Below are 23,345 nucleotides of genomic sequence, written 5' to 3'. Positions count from 1 at the left end.
TTGGGGATCATTTGGTTTTTCTTGCAACTACTCAACTCTGGCTGCTATTGTAGCGTGAAAGCAGCCATAGAAAATAGACAAGGAGATGGGAGCAGCTGTGTTTCAATAAAACTTTTTTTACAAATAAGAACCTGCTGTATAAAAAAATAAAATTCAAAAAAAAGAACCTGCTATTTAAAAATATAAATAAAATAAAATTCAAAATAAAAAGAGCCTGCTGTGTTAAAAAAAATTAAATTAAAAAAAAAACTTTATTTACAAAGATAACCAGCAGACCAGATTTGCCAATCCCTAACATAAGCCTTATCTACTGATTCAGCTAGAAATAGTTTGAGAAGAGGGAGGCTAAATGGTAAGAGCAATTGTAAGAGCACCAAAGCTTTTTTCCACCATAGCAGGAAGTCAATGGATAATATCTAATTTTGACATATCCAGAAATAGCCATTAATATGATATATAAAAGTAATATATAGTAAGCCTATTACATAGAGAGATAATGATAACTACCAGAAAAAAACAGTTAAAAGAGATAAAAGCAGTTATTGTAGGGTAAGGTAGGAGTTGGAGAAAAGATGGGACAAGCAATTGGTGTTTTTATCATAAACCTTTAGATAGTAATTAATTTTTTCTCATAAATATATTTATTAAGCTTAACATGTTTGGTGAAGATAGGACAAAATCAACTATTACACAACATATATAGAACAAAAATCACAGTGTTAATTAGATATTAGATGTCCATATATGTGGTAAAATCATATACAGCTAAAGAATTATTTGATTATTAAAGAAGGAAAAAGTGGGGTGATTCAGGGACAAATGCTGATGAAGGTTGTAAAACGAGGGTGCCTTTTTCCTCCCTCGGGATGCTCGTCAAGTTCACATTAAATTCTGTTTGATCAGTGTTGACTAGAAGCTGCAAGTTTCATTTCTCAGGCTCTTAGTACGAGCATCATATCAATAGCTCAGTCATTGACTTTAAAAATCCATGTATATGTGTGATTTTGATAAAAGTTTAATAAATGGATGGATAAAGATTAATCTAACTTTTCAGAGCTTTGTTTCTGAAGGCAGGGTACTTTTGGGCAACTGAGATAAAGGTGTCTCTTCCTCTGGGTAGATGCAATGTTCTGTCAGGGGTCATGGCTTAGCAAGTGGAGCCAACAATGGATTTCAGCTGCCAGGCACTCTGGGGCAGTGCACAACCTGCACCACTGTATGAGGTGGGTGATGGCTTCTATGCGATGAAGCAGAAGGAAGGTTTAAACTGTCCAAGTCTTGGGAAAGGGAAAGAAATTATGATGGGCCAGACCCTTTACCAGGTTCCTGTCTCCTGTTCAAAATAGAAGTGTGCCTTCCTGACCACCACCCCGTCTTCCTCTCCTTCCAGATGACTTGCTTTTGGAGGGCTTCAACAACTACACATTCCTCTCCAATGGATTTGTGCCCATCCCGGCAGCCCAGGACGATGAGATGTTCCAAGAAACCTTGGAGGCCATGGGGATCATGGGCTTCAATGAAGAGGAGCAGCTGTGTAAGTCTTCCCACCTCGAGGCGGGGTGCTGGTGAGGAGAGCGAGGTTCCTGCTCTCGATACTGATACCAGGAAAGCTTTACCAGAAGTCCAGGCTCTTGTTCAACTCGTCCAAAAGAGTTTGGGCAAGGAACACAAGGCACTAAGGAAAAAAATAAACACACACCGACATACACACACACACACACACACACACACAGACACACACGTGCACACACACATACTAAGGCTGAGTAGCAAGAGAACAAAGAAGTTTATTTAGTGCAGAAGTGAAAATTACATACTTAAAGAAGAGTGTGGACATCCTCGTGAGTGAGGGGTGCCCTGCAGGGTTGTTGATCCCCCTTTTATTTTTAGCCCTTTGAATGGGTGGGTGTTTTTGATTAGGGGTGGAATGTTCATTGAGGGGGAAGGTTGAGGTGTGGCCTGGATTACACCAGGTTGCATCAGCCCCCAGTCTTGTGCATTTTTCTGCTGAAACCACTGTACCTGTGCTCTAAGAGATGTTTTCCCTTACATTTTCCTTTACTAGTCAAGCGCCACAGGTGAAAAGTCTTATAGGGTCATCAGCAACCTGTGCATTTTTATTGTGCATGCTCTACAGTTTTATTGGTCAGTTTCTTGTTCAGATGTTACAAAATTTCTGTGTTGGATACCATTCCTCCATGCGTCATGGCCTCGTTAAATGCAAAACAAGGAGGTGGCTTTGCCTTCTGCCTAATGCCTATACATGAGGAGGCTGTCCTTGGGCCCGGCCCTGTCTTTCCTGCCTCAGTACCACTGGAATTAGGTAGGGACTTTTCTCTGGTCAGGACAGATTTCTGCTCTCTGAATTCCCCACTCCCTCAAAAAAAAAAGGAGAAGGAGAAAAATTAATATTACTTTAGGTGGTTTATTGGTGTTTTAGAAAGGTGGCTGCATGAGTTATGGCTCTTTTGGTTACAAGTGACCAAATTGGCTTAAGCAAAAAGGAAAATGATTCACTCATAGAGCTGAAAAATTCAGGGATAGTGGTTTCAGGAACAGCAAATTCTAGGGACTAAAAGAATGTCTTTAGAACTTGGTCTCTCAACAACATTGTCTTTAAGTAGGAAGTAGTTTCTTGGCAACAAAATGGCTGCTGTGGCTCCAGCCCTTACATCCATTGGTTTTATGTCCAGCAGAAATGAGCAGAGTGGATTCCCTGCCTGCACCCCTGAATGGAGTCATATTGCCTAGGTTGACATGCATATTCCTGAGCTACTCACAATGAGCCAGGGTTGTTGAAAGCTCTGTTATGTCTCTTTGTTATGGTCTCGATTCCATTCTTGGAGCTGGAGGTAGAGAGGTTGTTGGCCTCATTGAGAACATGTAGGTGGAGGGGAGGGTGAGTAATTGAGGCAGTCGGTGTACTTGGGTTCTTCCTGGAAAGGCAGTTCTGGTGATGGACCAATATTGATCAATATCATCAACCAATGACCAAGAAACACATTTCGTCCTGAGAATAGGAAAGCTCATAGAGATATTTCTGGTTTCCATACTGTGCAAGAAACACTTTTTCTTCTGGGTTAGATATGCCTCAGTACTCAAGGTTAATCTCTTTTGGGAACACCAGGACAAGATTGTGGAAATTTTCGCTTTCTTCCCACACCCACACCCCTTTGGAGCCCCAGAATAATGGCTACAGTTGCAAAAATGAAACTTATAAGGAAGGGCAGCTCCTTCAGAGATAACTTGGGGCCCAGAAAAAAGAAGACTCCATGAATGAGATAACAAATGGGTGGTGTTTGTGGATTTTGGCTAGGATCCTACTTCAGAATCCAGTGCTTACAGCATCCCTTCCTTAATGACATCAGCTCTCCAAGAATGATTCATTTTATTTGGAACATGAGTCAGTTTTTACTTCTAATCTTTGCTTTAAAAAAAGAAAATACAACTGATGATTAAGTACTTGCTGTAGGCCAGATATTTGCTAAATACCCTCCCCCTTTTTTTTTCGGGACTTCCCTGGTGGTCCAGTGATTGGGACTTTGCCTTCCAGTGAAGGGGGCGAGGGTTCGATCCCTGGTCGGGGAGCTAAGATCCCACATGCCTCGTGGCCAAAAAATCAAGGCATAAAACAGAATAAATATTGTAACAAATTCAGACTTTTTAAAGACTTTAAAAATGGTCCACATCAAAAAAAAATCTTAAAAAAAAGGAAATTAATGGGGTGGAAAGGGCCATATACACAAATAAACAGATAGCGACATCATGACAGGTACCTGAAAAGAGATACAAATTACACTCAGAAGTCCAGAGACTGTAACAAGTAGCAGAAATATCATTTACATAATTGTGACTTTAAGTACAACGCTCCATGGGAAAGCAATGGCATAAGAATTTCAGATCCACTGTAATGAGAAACACAAGTTTGTAGGTGACCTTTTTTGTCCCACAATGAAAGGTCTTAAATGTCAGGGTTATATTTCCTTTTTTTTTAAATTTAATTTAATTTATTTTTTTATACAGCAAGTTCTTATTAGTCATCAATTTTATACACATCAGTGTATATATGTCAATCCCAACCGCCCAATTCATCATACCACCATCCCCACCCCACCGCGGCTTCCACCCCTTGGTATCCATACATTTGTCTTTACATCTGTGTCTCAACTTCTGCCCTGCAAACTGGTTCATCTGTACCATTTTTCTAGGTTCCACACACATGCGTTAATATATGATATTTGTTTTTCTCTTTCTGACTTACTTCACTCTGTATGACAGCCTCTAGATCCATCCACGTCTCAACAAATGACCCAATTTCATTCCTTTTTATGGCTGAGTAATATTCCATTGTATATATGTACCACAACTTCTTTATCCATTCGTCTGTCGATGGGCATTTAGGTTGCTTCCATGACCTGGCTATTGTAAATAGTGCTGCAATGAACATTGGGGTGCATGTGTCTTTTTGAATTACGGTTTTCTCTGGGTATATGCCCAGTAGTGGGATTGCTGGATCATATGGTAATTCTATTTTTAGTTTTTTAAGGAACCTCCATACTGTTCTCCATAGTGGCTGTATCAATTTACATTCCCACCAACAGTGCAAGAGGATTTTCTTTCCTCCACACCCTCTTCAGCATTTGTTGTTTGTAGATTTTCTGATGATGCCCATTCTAACTGGTGTGAAGTGATACCTCATTGTAGTTTTGATTTGCATTTCTCTAATGGTTAGTGATGTTGAGCATCCTTTCATGTGTTTGTTGGCAATCTGTATATCTTCTTTGGAGAAATGTCTATATAGGTCTTCTGCCCATTTTTGGATTGGGTTGTTTGTTTCTTTAATATTGAGCTGCATGAACTGTTTATATATTTTGGAGATTAATCCTTTGTCCGTTGATTCGTTTGCAAATATTTTCTCCCATTCTGAGGGTTGTCTTATCGTCTTGTTTATGGTTTCCTTTGCTGTGCAAGAGCTTTTAAGTTTCATTAGGTCCCATTTGTTTATTTTTGTTTTATTTCCATTACTCTAGGAGGTGGACCAAAAAAGATCTTGCTGTGATTTATGTCAAAGAGTGTTCTTCCTATGTTTTCCTCTAAGAGTGCTAAATCCCCTTTTTAAAAAAATGTACCAGAATGTTCAGTTTTATTTAAATACTAAAAAACTGAAACAAACTAAAATATTGATTGATAGAAGGCTTATTTAATTATTGGTTGACCTTATGAAAGAAAGCAATGGGACCTTTTAAATGGTCTTAGAAAGACATTGCCTTACGTGGAAATGCTTCTAATATATTTAAAGTGAAGACATCAGGGAACAAAGCAATGTGCTAAATGCTTTATATGCATTATTTAATGTCAAAACAACCCTAAGGGGTGGCCATTATTACCTCAATTTGCAGGTGAGGAAACTGAGGTACAGAGAAGTAAAGGAAATTACCCAAGGACACACTGTTGGAGCTGGGACTCACTAGGGTCTCATGGAATCCCAAGCCCCACTTTATGATTCACTGTGCTCTGTTTTTGTCTGTGGGAAGGTGGGTTTTGTCCTTTAAACTTAAAAAAAAAAAATCTGTGTCAGAACCAAGGTATGGAAACCAAGGTTAAAAGGGGCCCAGAATGTTCTACAATGTGGACTCGCTTTGCTGGGTGATAAGTGATACAGAAGCCCACCATGAGATGGTGGTCCCTTCTCTAGTCCCTTTCAGTTCTTCTGATGACTTTCAAAGAGAGGAGCAGTTTGGCACCTACTAGGTCTTCAGCCCCTCCCTGACACTTGCTAATCACCCTTTTAACCCTGGAGAGCAGACCCCAGGCCGAGCACCTTGGGCAGGCCCTAGCCTCTTGCTAGCATTTGATAATATGGTTTATCTTTCCTGTATTTATTTTTATAGGTGCCATCTATTTATGGCAAGGGAAGCTGATTTTTCACTTAAGATAAAGTTTTCTACTTAAGTGAATCATAGGAAAGAGAAGTGAATGTAAAGAAAAATGTTAAGTAAATAGTAGAACAGATGGTATGCCTGTAGAACAAGCATTAGGATGAGGGTGTACAAATGACTGACACCCATGGGACACGGACTTAGACCAGTGTGTATACCAACCTTGATTATAAATCTAGGGCTACTCCCAACCCTCCCCAAAGAAGCCAAAGGAAAATGGGGAGCTGACGGTAGTGTCAGGCCTGACCCCTGGAGCTGCATGAGGTTCCAGGTGACCAGTCTCCTCTGGTTCCTGGACTTCAGCAAGGGAGAATTACTTGCCCTAGATTGCACAGGGAGCTAGGAACAGTATAAGACCATCGTAATCATTGTGACATCATAACAACTACTGTTTATTGAGCACTGCCTGGGTTTAGGTGCTATGCATTTAATCCTCATGACAACCCTATGAAGCAGGTGGTTTTATGGGCCTTCAGATGGTGAAATGGTCCCAGAGAGGCTAATACCTGACTTGAAGTCACACAGCTGCTACTAACATGGCCAAGATGCGAACCCCCGGCAGCTAACTCCAGCATTGTCCTCAGATCCTCCCAGGGACTGTCTAGGTCCATTTCCAGGTGTCAGTCATTCACAATTGATGCCGCTTCTGGGTTTCATCTGTATCATCATTGTTTGAATATTTTTATGCCTAGGGTGGATTTCTATAGCCCCATCCACTCTGGGCTTTGTCCTAAACAACAGTTCCGTACAATCACTAAGTATGTGTCCTGGTTATACAATTTGAAATAAATTAGAATAAGTACCTAACTATTGAAATGTTTTAAAAGTTTCACATACCACCTATAATCATCCACCCTGTGTACATGTGGTACGTCTGCCACATGTTGGGAAAGCCTATTTCCTGTTCCTCAGTAACAAGTGTGGCGTATTAGTTTCCTGAGGCTGCTGTAACAAATTACCACAAATTTGGTGGCTTAAAACAACAGGAATTTATTCTCTCATGGTTCTGGAGGCCAGAAGTCTGAAACCAAGGTGTGGGCAGGGGTGGTTTCTTCTGGGGGCTCTGAGGGAAAAATCCATCCCAGGCCCCTCTCCAGGCTTCTGTGGCCGCCGGCAGTCCTTGGCTTGTAGACGCATCACTACAACCTGCCTCCTTCTTTACGTTTCCTTCTGCCCTGTGCATCTTCTCTTCTCTCTGTCATCAGGTCACTTGTCATTGGATTTAGGGCCCACCAGATCTCATTTAATTGCATCTGCAGGGATCTTTTTTCCAAATAAGGTCGCATTCACAGGTTCTGGATGGTCATGTCTTTGGGCGGTCACCAGTCAACCCACTACAGGTGGCTACTTCTATTTAGCACCTACTGGGCCAGGCCCCTGGTTTGCAGCATCTCTCCTGATATAAACGTTATGAAGCAGGTACTGCTGTTACCCTCTCCATTTTGCAGATGGGGAAACTAAGGCTCAGCAAGGTGAGGCTGGACTTCCTAACACTAGAGTGCATGCTTTCAACCACTGTCCCAGACTGCCAGCCCTTGCCGCCCTTGCTATCTGGGCAGCCCTCTCCACTTTGCACTTTGCTGTCCACCAGCTCTTGTGACCTGGGAGTGGTGACAATTCTTTTGTTATTTCTGTGACAGTGCTATCTATACCAGAAAGTGCAAACCGGCAGTGCCTGAGCCCTCAAGAGAGATTGGCCTCCACAGCCATTAAAGTTGTCAATTTTAAACCTGGGTAGATTTCACATAAAAATCTGGGTTTCCATCATCTTTGGAAAAAATCAGAAGCCTGGCAGCTCTGGGCTTGCCTCCCCCGCGGCCATGATTGGAGTAGCAACTCTCCCCTTTCATTCAGGGTTGTGGCCCCTGTGAGTCCCCACAGTCCCCATCAATCTGCCTTGCTCATTTAGACCAGTGGTTCTCAGCTAGGGGTGAGTCGGCCCCCGGGGGATACTTGGCAATGTCTGGAGACATTTTTGGTTGTCCCAACTTGGGAGAGGGTAGCACTACTGACATCTAGTGGTTAGAGACCAGGGATGTGGCTAAATAGCCTATAAGGATGATAGGATATCCCCACAACAAATTATCTGGGCCAAAATTTCACTAGTGCCCAGGTTGAGTGCCGAAATTCACTGCTTACCCAGGCTCTGCGGGCATTCCAGCAATCCTAATTTAGACCTGCAGTTTAAGAACTGTGAGTATTGGTCTTGACAGTTCACTAAACCCCTTTCATAGATGGTAGTAAAGAAACTGCCTCAGCTGTGCCCTGTCAACAGAAGCTCTGTTCATCTTTTGGGTGTAGAGTTTTGCAGTGGTGAATGGGAGCATATGGGTGGCTGATCTAGGCCTTTCTCCTCCTGAGCTGGGCCAGGTGTGAGGACAGCTGTTGTAAAAGGTTGTCACCGCTCATTTGGCCTAAGGAACCAGAGGAGGCTGGAATCTCTAGGTTTTGTTCTTGGAACACAGTGATTTCTTCTTGGAAATCCTGGGTGATTTGCACCTGAGTTAATCTAAAGCCACGCATTTGCATTAATCAATCCTCCCTCTATCCATCCAACCAACCAACCATCCATCCATCCATCCATCTATCCATCTTCCTCCATCTATCTATTCATCAATCCATTGATTGATCCATCTATTATCTATCCATTCATTGATCCATCTATCATCCGTTTTCCTTCCTTTCATCCATCCATCAATTCATCTTCCAACCATCCATCTTCCATCCCTTCCCATGTGTCTGAACACACCTGTGTAACTAGTGCCTGTTATAACTAAGAGAACATGAATACCACCAGACCCCATGAAGCTCCATCTTGTTCCTTCTAGTAGCTTCCCCCAGTCAAGGATGACCACCATGCTAACTTCTAACAGCATAGTTTTGCCCGTTCTTGAACGTTCTATAAATGGGACTTATATGATATGTTCTTGTTTACATTTGGAGTCCTTTGTTCAGCATTAGTATTTGTGAGATAATACAGCAATTTTGTTGTTTGTAGTCATAAATCATTCAGTCTCCTTGCTGTATAGAAGAGGTTGACAAACATTTTCTGTAAAGGGCCAGAGGGTAAGTATTTTAGCCTTGGTGGGCCATACGATCTCCATGGCAACGGTTGAACTCTGCCATTAAGCATGCAAACCGCTATAGACAATATGTAAGTGAATGAGTGTGGCTGGGTTCCAATAAAACTTTATTTACAATGGCAGGCATTGGGCCGGATTTGGTCCACTGGCTATAGATTGCCATCCCCTGCTGCATAGTATTCCACTGTAGGGCACGGTTTTTAGCAACCATCCAAAAATATTCTGCTCCTCCCAACGGTTTTTAGCAACCATCCAAAAATATTCTGCTCCTCCCAGCCAGGTTTTCTCCCCTCTTAGCAGGGAATTGGGGTGCTTTGGCTTTCTCCTAAAAGCTCAGAACTGAGTCTTTTTAGGAGAAAGATGTAGGCTGGCTCTGGGTCTTCAATGACCTTTAGACTCCAAACCTTGGTATTGGCATTTGTGTCTTATCTGTACTTCTCTCCTCACTTCAGCCATATTGAAGGTGGTGTCATCCGTCCTGCAACTTGGGAATATTGTCTTCAAGAAGGAAAGAAACACAGACCAGGCGTCCATGCCGGATAACACAGGTGCTTGCCGCTTTTTCATAATAACTGATGACTTTGGTGATGGAAGGGAAGGTCACATTGTCTTTGGTTATTTTTCTGGATGAGGTTATCTGGGGCCTTAACAAGAACTAGACTAGATTATTATCACTTAATTCTCTCTTTTTTCAAACTTGTCACTGTTTAAGATCCTACGTGGAAAGTTCTTGAGTCAGAGAGTGGGGGGAAAAACTAAGTTTTGGATCAGACAGGATCCTTAGGGAGTGCCTCTTCTAAAAACCCCACACTCATTTGTTTTATTAAACAAATATTTTTGAGCACCTGCTATATGCCGGGCACTGGGATACAGCAGGAAATGAGACAGGGACCACCCCATTTCTTATGGCATATATGGTCTTGTTGGGGAGACAGACCTCACGTTTCCCTGCAGTTGGGATTGTTGGATAAAATAAAGGATGCCCAGTGAAATTTGAATTTCAGATAAACACTTTTGATAGTAAGTATGTTCTAGGCGATATTGGGGACATAATTATACTAAAAAGTGTTCATTGTTTATCTGAAATTCAAGTTTCACTGGGCTTCCTATATATTTTTCCTAAATCTTGACAGCCCTACCTGCAAATAAGCAGTGTTTCGTGTTTTGAAAAGATGGCCTGGCTACCACCATGCTTGTTGGCGGCTGATGCAAAAGGATGACATAAGTTCCCAACGTGCTCACCTGTGGCCTCACATCGCCGTCTCAGGCTGTATATTGGGTTGCTTTTCCAAGCTCCCAGTTTGACTGCCAGTTGTTTCTTATGTGTTACACGCCCAGATATAGCAAGCTAAAGGAATCCTCGCTCTGAGGAGAGACCCTCAGGGAAAGAGAAACCAAAAGAGCACCCTTGAAAAGAGATGGTAAAAAATCCTAAAACTACACTATTTACCGTCCACCTCACACATCCAAACTATCGTGTATCACTAGTCTTCACGTTAAGGAAGCAGCTAGTGGACTTTTTTTTTTGGAGAAAAAGTTTTTATGCAGAACTACATGAATACAACAAGAACCCACATGTTCACCATTCAGAATTGACATTTGTGAATATTTTCAAATACATCTTTGTCTTTAGAATGAAGCAAAACACAGTATAGAGAAGACTGACATCTCTTATTCTCCCAACTGAGTCCCTGAACCTCCTGGCAACCACAATTGTACTGTACCACATACCCTTCTGGTTTTATGTTTATAATTTCACACACATGTATCTGAACAGTATACAGTGTTGCTTTGTGAGTGTGTTTTTAATTTACATGAATGATGTCACTCTGTAGGCATCATTCTGCAACTTTTTTTTTTTTACTCTGTACTCACAACTGTCTAGATCAGGGTTTCCTAACAGTAGCATCCCCTAGTGTGACAACCAAAAATGTCTCCAGATATTGCCAATGTCCCATGGGAGCAAAATCATTCCCAGCTGAGAACCACTGGTCTAGAGAGAAAGAAAAAGCCAGGTCACTGCTTTAACTGCTATTTGGTATTCCATCTTATAAAAATACTGTGATATATTTGTTTGCTCCCTTATGAATAGACATTTAAGTTGTTTCCAATATTTTTTCCACTACATACACTGCAACATATATCTTGGAATGGTGGAACAAATGCTTATTGAATTTAACTATACGTCATGTTCATACCTACCTCATTTAATCCCATTGACAACCTAACAAGGTACCAAATAGCTGATCCTTTTTGTAAGCAAGAGCCTGGGAAGCTAAGTAGATTTTCCAAAATCACATGGCTAGGAAGTGGGAAAGGAGCAAGGATTTGAACCTAGTTCTGACCCTAAGCCCCCAATTGGGGCCCACCTCCAACCCAGCCCCATCATTGCCTCTTTTAGCCAAACACTGGGGGTGAGGTCACTAATGACAGCAGTTTTTAGGACTCTTTCATGCTATGTTCACTATCGTGCTCCATCCCACCAAGGAAAAACCAATGTATCCACAGATCACAAATGTCCCATGTTATGTGCCTTCTTTCCAAGCCTGCACTTTTGTGATACACTTAATATGCTTCTTTTCTCCATCCAGCTGCTCAGAAAGTTTGCCACCTCATGGGAATTAATGTGACGGATTTCACCAGATCCATCCTGACCCCACGTATCAAAGTCGGGCGGGACGTGGTACAGAAAGCTCAGACAAAAGAACAGGTAAATGATGCCTTTGCTGTTTATTCCTGCACTTGTCATTTATTCCTGCAGGATCTTCCATCCGTCCAGCCCTCTAGCCATCCATCCATCCATCCACCCATCCACCCATCCACCCATCCATCTGTCCATCCATCCATTCATCTGTTACCTAACCAAACTTGGGTCCACTCACCAGCCACACAGCAAAGCCAATTTGCTGACACTGAGTTGTGGTGAAGGAAAGTACTGAGTTTATTGCAGGTGCCCAATGAGGAGAATGGGTGGCTCATGCTCAAAAGACCTGAACTCCCTGGTGGCTGTCAGGGAAGGGCTTTTATTGTTTTTGTTTTTGTTTTTTTTCTTTCTGCGGTACGCGGGCCTCTCACTGTTGTGGCCTCTCCCGTTGCGGAGCACAGGCTCCGGACGCGCAGGCTCAGCGGCCATGGCTCACGGGCCCAGCCACTCCACGGCATGTGGGATCTTCCCAGACCGGGGCACGAACCTGTGTCCCCTGCATCAGCAGGCGGACTCTTAACCACTGCGCCACCAGGGAAGCCCAGGGAAGGGCTTTTAAAGGCAACATTTGGGGTCAGGGTTGCAGGGGGCGTGACTTTCTTCAGATTGGTTTGTGGTGAGGTAACAGGGTGGTGTTCCAGGAATCTTAATCATCGACCTTCTGCTTCTGACCAGTCTGGGTTCTATGCACTTGTGTATGTAGTCACCATCCTCCACCTGGGTGGGAGTCTTAGTTCCTGCAGAACAACTCAAAGACTGTATCCCATTCAGATTGTTATGTGTGTCCCTTGAGGAGGAACTAGGACTCTGTTTTATCCCTGCACTATTGTTTCTTGACGGCTTTTCCTTTGTTTCTGCATTCCCTCACTCCCCTAATTAGTAACTCCTTGAATCTGCTCTTTGGAAATCAGGGAAGGCTTAGGAGCCCTTTTTCTACAAACAAGAAACAGGGGACATGGAGGGGCTTTTGTACCTGTCAAGGCCCCACAGGGTCCTACTCAGTTTTGGCCCCCATCCCCGCTCCAATCCTGAGTGGAACAGGTACAGTACGAGAAAGGGAATAAAATTTTGGATAGAGAGATTAATCATAAACTCGGCAGAGGAACTCGGTTTTAGGGGGACTTGGTTTCACATCCATCCATCCACCCATCCATCTTTGTATCCCTCATCTATCCAATACTAGAATAATCAAAGTCCTATGTCAGGTTTTGAAGATACAACACTGACTGCGTAAGAACAGCAGAGTTCCTCACTCCTGACCTCATCTTGAGCTCTTAATTGAAGGTACGAGGTCTGAACTAAGTTTTGGAAATGACTGTATACCCTTTCTAGAGGCAGGACTGACCGCCTCTAAATGATCACTGGGATGGAGCAGACTCCACTTTGTTCCAGGTCCCTCTGACAGGAAGTGATTATTATTCACATTGTCATTCCTAGGTCTGACCACTCCGTCCCTCATTGCTGGTTGTAGAGATGGTATAGTTTCCTTTTCTTTGTTTATTTTTTAAGGACTGATTATAGGTAGAGGGAAAATAAAAATCCAGGGCCACCAGCCAGGCCCATGTGAAAACACAGCCCATTGGGAGTAACCATGTCCTCTCGCCCCCCTGTAGGCAGACTTTGCAATAGAGGCTCTGGCCAAGGCCACTTATGAGCGCCTTTTCCGCTGGATACTCTCCCGCGTGAACAAAGCCCTGGACAAGACTCACCGGCAAGGGGCTTCGTTCCTGGGGATCCTGGACATCGCTGGATTTGAGATCTTTGAGGTACAGCTTGGCAGGCTCATGACAGACATGGTCTCGGTTCTCTGGAAATTAGCTTCCACTTGGAGAAATCACTATTTTGGAGAAAGGCAGGTGGCTACTATAGGGTGGGAGACTGTCTAGTTAAGGTTAAATCCTTGAGGGTGTAAGAGACAGAAATCCAATGGGGAATGTATTGGTTTCTGAAACTGAGGCCAGAGGTACAGCTGGATCCAACAGGCAGGACCTGAACTCCTGCCATCTCCCTCTCTCCACCATCCTCCACCTTGGCTCTATTCTCAAGCAGGCTCTCCCCTCATGGTGGCAAGATGGCTGCCACCGCTCCAGACTGCCTCTCAGTTCCAACCAGTTCCAATTCTTTCCAACAGTTCCACCCAAAGTCTTGGAATTGAGTCTCATTGACTCCTACCTGAGTTGGGCCACATGTCACCTCAGAGCCAAGCACTGTTTTTCGGGTCTTTCAGTACTTCATGGAATGTAACATGCCTCCTGGATCCCACTCCCATGGGTTGGAGGGAAGTTCTCAGTGAAAGGGAAGATGTTGAGATTGACAGATATTCCAGAACATATCTACTATGGAATTACTCCCTCTCTGAGCCTCAGTTTCCACATCTGCAAAATGCGGTGATGAAATACCTTACACGGTTATTCTATCCATAAATCATTGTGCAGATGGAGATAAGCATCCTTAAAACCACATGTGTCCGTAAAACCATGTGACATGAGAATAAGTAACTTTTGCCAGCCCTCATGAACCCTGGGCAGCCTTCATTGGGGCCTGAGACCTCTCTGGGTGCTAAAATGGCACAGCAGGCTTGTGGAAAGTGTGTCCGGCGTGGGGCTTTCTCCAGCACGGAGCTTCTCCAGGGCCCCAAGTCCTCTGACTTGTACCGTGATGCTCACGGGGCCTCCCCTGGTGTCATGTGCTCAGGTGAACTCGTTCGAGCAGCTGTGCATCAACTACACCAACGAGAAGCTGCAGCAGCTCTTCAACCACACCATGTTCATCCTGGAGCAGGAGGAGTACCAGCGCGAGGGCATCGAATGGAACTTCATCGACTTCGGGCTGGACCTGCAGCCATGCATTGAGCTCATCGAGAGGCCGGTAAGGCCCCACCTCACACTCGCACGCAGCCGGCACGTGGACCCTGCACACTCTCCATGGGGCACGGCTTCCCCCATCACTGAGTCCCAAAAGCCTGTAAACTGAATCTGTGTGAACTAAGTCACATTGTCCCTTGACTCACATTTTCATATCAACGATATTTCTTTTTTTATTCCTCCCCTCTCCTCCCCTCCCCACCACGCCCATCCCTCCCCTTCCCATCTCTCCCAGTCATTCATTCCCAAAGGCAAGGATCTTGGTTTTTTTCACTGACCCATCCCAAACTCCTAGAACCATGCACATAATAGGTACACAAGAAATAATTATTGAATGACCATTTACTGAGCACCTACTATGTGCTGGGCCCTCTCTTTAGGGGCTGGGGATGTAACAATGAATGAGATGGATGCAGTCCCTGCCCTCCTGGAAGAGCGGATAATGAAACCAAACAAAAGAAGCAACTAAAACCCCTGATAAGGCCAACGCGGAGAGTGGTTTAGGAGTGCCTGCTTTGGACAGAATAGTCAGGAAAGGCTTCTCTGATCTGAGTCCAAAAAGTGAAGGCCATTCCAGCAGAGCAAACGGCATGTGCAGATCTGGTGGTGCTCTTGACACCTTAGTTTAAAGTGTCTCAGCCACAGAGAAACACTTTACTCAAAGGAACCCTTAGGTGAATTTATACGTAAAGGAATGCATTCCTTTGCTAGAACTCTTTGTGATGTTGTGTGTGTACTGCCCACGAGGGGGCAGCAGCAAGCATGTTCTGTTGGGGCTGGCCCTTCCCTAGTGCTGGTCCACTGGGCACATCATTCTTTGAGGATAGATTGGGGGAGCTGGGGTCAAGGGCATAAATCCACCTTTATATGTAGGTAGATACAGTAATGGAGCCTATGCATGTGTTTGGGTGACCAGCTCTTCCTGGCAAGCCTGAGGTTTGGGCATCCTTGCTATGGTCTGCCCTGCTTGTCTTCCACAGAACAACCCTCCAGGTGTGCTGGCCCTGCTGGACGAGGAGTGCTGGTTCCCCAAAGCCACAGACAAGTCCTTTGTGGAGAAGTTGTGCTCGGAGCAGGGCAACCACCCCAAGTTTCAGAAGCCCAAGCAACTCAAGGACAAAACTGAATTCTCTATCATCCACTATGCCGGGAAGGTACCAGCTGAATGTCCCAGGGGTCTCTCTGTCCCAGGGGACCCAGGCAGGATGCTCAGAGTAGGAGCAACTTGCGAATGGCAGAACCCAAAGACATCTGGTATAAATCAAATCCCAACCAAGTCTTATACATGATTTGTCTAAGCATCAGTAAGGGACAAGATATAGAGATATAACATATAATAGAAAGGCTAAGGTATATATAATACATGTATATTAGAGATATAGAATATATAATGTAGTGGAGAGGCTAATATATATGTTGTATATTATATACATATATGAGATATATAATATAATATATTAGAGAGGCTACTGTATACAGCTATTATATTAGCCTCTCTAATATACTCCAACCTCGGTGGCCAGGCAATTCTTTCTTGTATAGACTCTAAATCCTTCCTGCTACAAGTTAAACCCAACAGGAAGGGCCAACTGGAATGGGGTGACCAATAAACCCACTTTTGAGTCCAACAGGAGTCTCCTTTATCATGCCCTTGGGTTTGCCATTGCCAGCCTGTGCCACCCAGGGAAATCTGCGATGGCTGTCTTCTTCTTCCTTCTTCCTCCTTCCTCCTCCTCCACCTCTGTCATCACTGTCATCATGTCATAGCTCTTGATGTACAGGACCTTCCCCTATGGCTCCTGAGGGTCCTGGATAATGTAGAAAAGACAGAGCTCAGTCTGACTTGAAGAATCTTAAGAGTATTTTATTGACTCCCCAGTATCTTCACTGGGGACAAGCAATGCCCTAAACCAGGGATTGGCGAACTACAGCTCAGGTGCCAAACCCAGCCCACAGCCTATTTTTGTAAATAAAGTTTTATTGGCACACAGTTTAGCTCAGGCCTGGCCATTGCAGTTAAAACCTACATCCTGTAAGAGCCCACCAGAGCTATTTTATGAGGTCCTTTCCATTTCATAGTCAAAATAATAAAATTAAAAAGAGGTCCCCAAATTTAATTTAAAAACCAGATTGTTGTCAAGCCTTCACTGGATGAGAGGGGAACTTTGGGTGTGAGGGGAGGGTATTCACCACCAGCAAAGCTCCACACCTTTTGGAAATCACAGGCATCGTGCTGGGCTCTGGAAAAGGGAGGCTGCCAGAGGAGGCTTACTAGGAGAAGGCAAGGATAGAAGACGAGGCCTTCCTAGCAAAGGCTACCATGGCTGATGCCCTACTGTGCGCAGAGCCCTTTAAAGTTCTGACCTATTGGTCTCTTCATTGATGTTTGTGGATTCCCATCATGACAACCACTAATGTTTCCTCTCTGACCTCGGAAGATCCGGGAGGGAAACAGGAGGACTGGAGCCCTGCCCTTAGTTCATACCTGAAGCAGGAGCACCTGACCGGTGGGGTGGTCCTTGGCAGGTGGACTACAATGCAAATGCCTGGCTGACCAAGAATATGGACCCGCTGAATGACAATGTGACTTCCCTCCTCAATGCCTCCTCGGACAAGTTTGTGGCCGACCTGTGGAAGGACGGTAAGGCCCTGCCTGCTGAAGCAGGAGGACTGAACTCCCTCCAGCCCCTTCCAGCTGCCCCTGATTCCCACACCTGCTCCCAGGAGGGGCGGGCCTTTGTGCGGTGGGGGAGAGGGCAGTGTTGGCAGGTGCTAATGATGTCTGATTGACACATTCAGCAAATTCCTGAGGCCCTCAACCCCACGCCTGGACCCCAGGGAGAAGGTCCTGAGTCAGGGCTCAGGCACTGATGGAGGAAATATCCTAGAAGGCATGTTGGGTCAGAAGGCCCCTCTGGAGTCAGAAAGGCTTAACTGAATTCTCTTCTCTGCCATGTACCAGCTGTGTGATCTTGGACAAGTCACTTGACTTCCTTAAGCTTCCCTGTCCTCATTGCTAAAGCCAGAAAAAAAAAAAAAATCCCCTACCTCCCCTAAGATTATTGTGAGGGTGAAATGAGATCAGTGGGGCCAAGCTTGACCATGCATCAGGATCTCCTGGAAGGCTTGTTAAAACTCAGACGATCGCTGGGCCTCCTCACAGGGATGGGGCCTGAGAATTTGCATTTCTAACAAGCTCCTGGGTGGTGCTGATGCTGCTGGTTTGGCGACCACACTTCGGTTCCCTTTAAGAATTAGAGAATGGATAATCCAGGTGAACTACTTAGCATCTGCTGGCCCGTAGTAGGGACTTAGTATATATCGGCTGCTGCAATGACTACTAGGGGTGGTGGGCTTTACTGCTTTTGTTCCTGGACCTCGGTGCCCCCAGCAGATTTCACTCTTGACACACAGCCTGTGGGCCTAGGGCCTACAGGACTGGCTGCCCTTGCTTTAGGCATGGGGTTCAGTTCTGCCAACATTTCCTGGGTGTCAAGGCCCTGGGATGGGGTAACAGCATCTCAACCTGGGTCATACCTCACACCTAGGACTCATGATGAACTCAGCAAGTCCTTCCTTCAAGGAGCCACAGTCTTGTGGGAGAGGCAGACAAACAAAGACATTATTACATGAAGCCTAGTTGAGCACAAGGAGCAGAAATGGTGGGGTCTAATGCCAGTGGGGTTGAACCCCACAACACCATCAACCAACTGGATATAATTGACTATACCTGTAGTCTGTGTTGTCCAACAGCAGAACACATGTTCTTCTCAAGCTCATGTGGAACATTCACCAAGATGGACCACACTCTGGACCCTAAAACACACCTTAACAAATTGAAAAGAATAGAAATCATATAATGTCTGCTCTTAGACCACAGTGGAATTGAACTAGAAATAACAGAAAGAGGGCTTCCCTGGTGGCGCAGTGGTTGAGAGTCCGCCTGCCGATGCAGGGGACATGGGTTCATGCCCCAGTATGGGAGGATCCCACATGCCACGGAGCGGCTGGGCCCGTGAGCCATGGCCGCTGAGCCTGCGTGTCCAGAGCCCGTGCTCCACAACGGGAGAGGCCACAACAGTGAGAGGCCCGTGTACCGCAAAAAAAAAAAAAAAAAAAGATAACTGAAAAATCTGAAAATATGTGGAGGTTAAACAACACACTTCTAAATAATACAACGGGTCAAAGAACAAATTTCTTTGACCCATGTGTTATTTAGAAGTGTGTTGTCATTTGTTAACTTTCTCAAGGGAAATTTTAAAATGTTGAACCAAATGAAAATGAAAACACTACTTATTAAAATTTGTGGGATACAGCAAAAGCTGTGCTTTGAGGGAAATTTATAGCAATGCCAGGATTGGGCTTGGTATGTGCAGTACCTGCTGGGCCAGTAGGAGTCTCTCATTCCGTTCTGAAAGAAAAAGAGTCTTGGTGGTGATGATAGTAATAATAATGATAATAATACCACCACCCACTCTTTGTTGCTTTGTTGAGCCCTTACCAAAGTGCCAGATTCCTATGTTGGAGTGTTTGCTATGCCTTCTACCCAGAATATTCCTTCTCTTGATATCTGCCTGACTACTTTCTGGTCTCTACTCAAAAATATCAGTTTATCAGAGAGACACCCCCATCATGCTAAGAGATCACCCCCATCACTCCCAACCCACCTTAACCCTGCTTTATCTTTCTAAGCACACCTTCACCACCCAAAATATTATATACCTACATGTGTGATCATTGTCTTCTCCTTCCATTAAAATATCCATAGGATATGAGCTGGGGTCAGGGGGACACAGGGTCTGTGTTTTGTTCACGTCTGTATGCCCAGGGCCTGACACACAGTAGGCTCTCAATAAATATTTGTTGGTGGATGAAGGATTGAAGGCAGGCAGGGAAGTAAGCACTTCACATGCCTTATTCGCTTATTCCTGCCCTGGGAGGTAGATGCTGTCATCAACTCCATTTAATAGAAGGAGAAACTGAGGCACAAAATGACGCTAGGCCAAGGCAGTGGCAAAAGCAGGATTTACTCCCACGTCTCTGTGACAATGTCAGAGAGAATTTGTTCTTTCTGTCACTTAGGAGCTCTCGGGGTCTCAGAAATAGATAATATAGTACTTGGAAAGCAAAGGCCCCTATGCCTCCATTTACCTGCCTCTAGAGGGAAGATGTTGGCTGGCAGAGGAAAGAATGGGGAATGGTGCCCACAAGGGAGCAGGGGACCTGAGGTCTCAACCTTCCAGGCTGGTCCCCTGGCCTGCTGTGGAGGTTCAGGTTCCCTGGGTGGGCCGACATCACCCTTCATGTGCCCACAGTGGACCGCATCGTGGGCCTGGACCAGATGGCCAAGATGACGGAGAGCTCGCTGCCCAGCGCCTCCAAGACCAAGAAGGGCATGTTCCGCACCGTGGGGCAGCTCTACAAGGAGCAGCTGGGGAAGCTGATGACCACGCTGCGCAATACCACCCCCAACTTCGTGCGCTGCATCATCCCCAACCATGAGAAGAGGGTGAGGCTACCACCCGGCTCCTGGGGGGTCAGAAGGTCCCCCCGGGACATCATCAGGGTCTGTGGGGAAAGGGAAGGCAGACCAGGGTACAAGCGCTGGAGGAAAGCTTGACCACCACCCCACCACCCCGAGGGCTCCATCTGACATGGGTAAGAGGCGCTCATTTCCCAGCCTGGAGGCGAAAGAAGGCAAGGGAGGAAAGGAGAATGCACCCGGGGACCTTGGGCCCTGGAGTGGCTGCACAGGGTATCAGATCACTCATTCGTCCATTATTCCAGCTAATAATTACTGAGCTCCACTTGTGCCAGGAGCTGGGGATACGGTGCTGGATGAATTATTGTCCTTGCCTGCAGGTTTCTTATAATCTAGGGCAGGGGTGCTTTAGCTGGGGGCAATTGTGTGCCCTCCCTCCGCCGCAGGGGAGATTTGGCCACGTCCGGAGACATTTTTAACGGGGAGGGGGCAGTTACTGGCATCCAGTGCATAGAAGCCGGGGATGCTGCTAAACATCCTTCAGTGTGCAGGGCAGTCCCCCACCACAGAGGATTATCCAGCCCAAGATGTCAGTATTGCTGAGGTTGTGGGAGAGGTAGACAGCTGACACCCATGATGTTATCTGGGTAAATTATGAGGACACCAAAGAGCTGGGGCTCCCACTTGAGACTGGGGGCTCCGAGAAAGCTTCTTAGAGAATGGGAAGTTGGTGATGCTGAGAGCAGCGTGGGAAGGGCACCCTAGGCAGAGGGACCAGAATAAGCAAAAGCGTGGAGGTGAGAAATGAAGGGTCTGGGCAAGGAAACGCTAGGTGGGTCATTTTGTGTTGACGTGTGACGGTGTGAGGAAGGGATTGGGAAGAGCTGAGGCTGGAACTGTGGGTGGGGCTAGATTGTGGAGTTCCTGTGGGTGGACCAGAGCTTGGCCTTCCTTCTGTAGGATGCCATCAGGGGCTTTTAAAAGCAGGGGTATGTCATGATCAGATTCATATTTTAGAAACCAAATAAGGGGATAAGAGAGTCAGGACAGGGTGGGAAGATAGTATGAAGCTGTTGTGATCATTGGGACAGGAGAAGATGGGGGTGAGTAGATGGCAGTGACAATGGTAGTGGAGAGAAGTGTGTAGATGGGGAGATATTTGGGAGGTAGGAGTCATAGAACTGGTGATGGACGGGAAATGAGGGAGGGAGAAGTGACGAGGAGGAAGCCCCAGGTGATGCTAGTGCCACCAAGTACGAGAGGTGGCACCAGAGCCCTCAGCTGAGCTCTCACCTGGTGCCCCGTGATCCCCCATGGCCTGGCGAGGTGGGTCACCAGGCCTGAGATTTGGGGCTTGCTGCTCCCCGTGGCCCCGGCAGCCCACTGTCCTTTGCATCTTTGCAGTCCGGAAAGCTGGACGCCTTTCTGGTGCTGGAGCAGCTGCGGTGCAACGGGGTCTTGGAAGGCATCCGAATCTGCCGCCAGGGATTCCCTAACAGGATCGTCTTCCAGGAGTTCCGCCAACGGTGAGCCCACCGGGGCCGGGCACGGGTGGGGCAGCGGGTGGGATGGGGGTGAGCAGGCTGGGTGGAGGGATAGACGGACGACAGAGATTCACTCGGTCGGTGACTCCTGCCCTGTGTCTCAAGCTATGAGATCCTGGCCGCAAACGCCATTCCCAAAGGCTTCATGGACGGGAAGCAGGCCTGCATTCTGATGGTGAGCCCAGCCCCAGCCCCACCCCAAATATCCAACTGCAGACCTCCCCGCCTCTGGCGGTACTTCCCTCAGCTGCTCCGGGTGGGACCCTCCTTAAACACACTTAACCCCTGGCCAAGTGGCATAGCCGAGAACGGGAACTCTCATCCTCCTTCCTTCTGCAGATCAAAGCCCTAGAACTCGACCCCAACTTGTACAGGATTGGGCAGAGCAAAATCTTCTTCCGAACTGGCGTCCTGGCCCACCTAGAAGAGGAGCGGGACTTAAAGATCACCGACGTCATCATGGCTTTCCAGGCGATGTGTCGCGGCTACCTGGCCAGAAAGTAAAGACCCACGCGCTATCGCCTCCCTGCAAACACAGACCAGAAATACAAAATTTCGGGGGCTTTCTGGCCTCATGTTCTGATTTTCTGATTCTAAGAGGCCATCTGCTCTAAGATGCATCACTGATTGAATGGCAGCCTTTTTTGGGGGAGAGAAATGCTACCACTTTAAATATATGCACTAGTTATAAGGGCAGGGCAGGAAGGAGTTAAGACCATGGGCTCTGGAGAGTTAGACGTGGGTTCTCACCCTGGCTCCCCTACTTATTTGCTGAAGAACCTTGGGAAGGTTACTCTACCTCTGAGCCTCAGGAAAATGAATAATCATTCCTGCCTCATAAACTTCTTTTAATGAGGGGTCAATGAAATACTGCATGAAAAGGGTTGAGAACAGTGGCAGGCTATCATTTCAGAAATGTGAGAATATGATAAAGTGTCTGAGGAAAGAGTATTTGTGTCTATACCCCTATGTCCAAGTGGGACTCATAAGGCAAAGTCTTAGAAGGCCTGATGCCCCCTCTGTTTTGGGAATCCTGGGGGCTGGGTGAGGGCTGCAGTTCCTCCATGAAACTCACACCCCAAACAGGACACAGGGGCTGGCAGAGTAGCTCTTGTCCAGGGCATATATCTTCAGGAGGTACGGACCATGCACTCATCTGCAGAGCCCTGACTGTGTCAAGGTGATTCATTGTCAAGTAGACCCAGGATGGTCAAGGCCAGATCTGGGGAGCTCTTGGTCCAGGGACAGACCTAAACTGTTAACTTTCGTAACTAAATTCTCTGTTGCCACCCCTCCCACCTCCAGACTAACTGGGGCAATTTTATTCTTCAAATTCACCCACATCCAAGATGGCAGCCACAATGGCAGCCGCACAGAGGCGAGAGGATGGTGCTCACTGTTCTGTGGTTTCTCAAACCCAGTAGCCCTTAAGTAGGAAGAGTGCTGGTTCTGTGTCAGGTCTGGGATTTTAAATTATCTGAGGAAAGGATAGGTTTGTCAGACACTCAGCTTTGGGGAAGATGTGGCACAGCTGAGGGTGTAGGACACCCCTTAGGAATGGTGTAGCATAGATCAGTTTCCTAGGTGTTGTCAGGACCACAGATCTGAATCCAGGGCATTTTGTGGGCCTTGGGTCTTCCTTGTCCACTGAGAAAGGCTCTGGTCTCCAGATGGTATACTTTTGCTGATGCTCAGAGCTTCCTGGAGAATCTGGGCTGGAGAGAATGGG

The 23,345-nt window shown here is 46.0% G+C and overlaps 1 protein-coding gene across 6 annotated transcripts in view; it reads left to right on the top strand.

Moving 5' to 3' along the window:
* The window catches only part of MYH11 (myosin heavy chain 11), a 127,741-nt gene that overhangs the window by 75,965 nt on the left and 28,431 nt on the right, over positions 1–23,345 (top strand). For all 6 annotated transcript variants that reach the window (XM_060122539.1, XM_060122538.1, XM_060122543.1 and 3 more), the window contains 11 exons: positions 1,391–1,534; positions 9,475–9,570; positions 11,614–11,732; positions 13,340–13,492; positions 14,421–14,594; positions 15,571–15,744; positions 17,117–17,231; positions 19,906–20,099; positions 21,477–21,598; positions 21,722–21,791; positions 21,956–22,116. In XM_060122539.1, the coding sequence (XP_059978522.1) occupies positions 1,391–1,534; positions 9,475–9,570; positions 11,614–11,732; positions 13,340–13,492; positions 14,421–14,594; positions 15,571–15,744; positions 17,117–17,231; positions 19,906–20,099; positions 21,477–21,598; positions 21,722–21,791; positions 21,956–22,116 (1,522 nt within the window). The remainder of the gene's footprint in view (positions 1–1,390; positions 1,535–9,474; positions 9,571–11,613; positions 11,733–13,339; positions 13,493–14,420; positions 14,595–15,570; positions 15,745–17,116; positions 17,232–19,905; positions 20,100–21,476; positions 21,599–21,721; positions 21,792–21,955; positions 22,117–23,345) is intronic.

Source organism: Lagenorhynchus albirostris, chromosome 15 (genome assembly GCF_949774975.1).
Source record: "Lagenorhynchus albirostris chromosome 15, mLagAlb1.1, whole genome shotgun sequence".
Classification (NCBI taxonomy): Eukaryota; Metazoa; Chordata; class Mammalia; order Artiodactyla; family Delphinidae; genus Lagenorhynchus; species Lagenorhynchus albirostris.
Note: the sequence above shows the minus strand (reverse complement) of the source record. Positions and strands in the feature narration are given on the sequence as shown.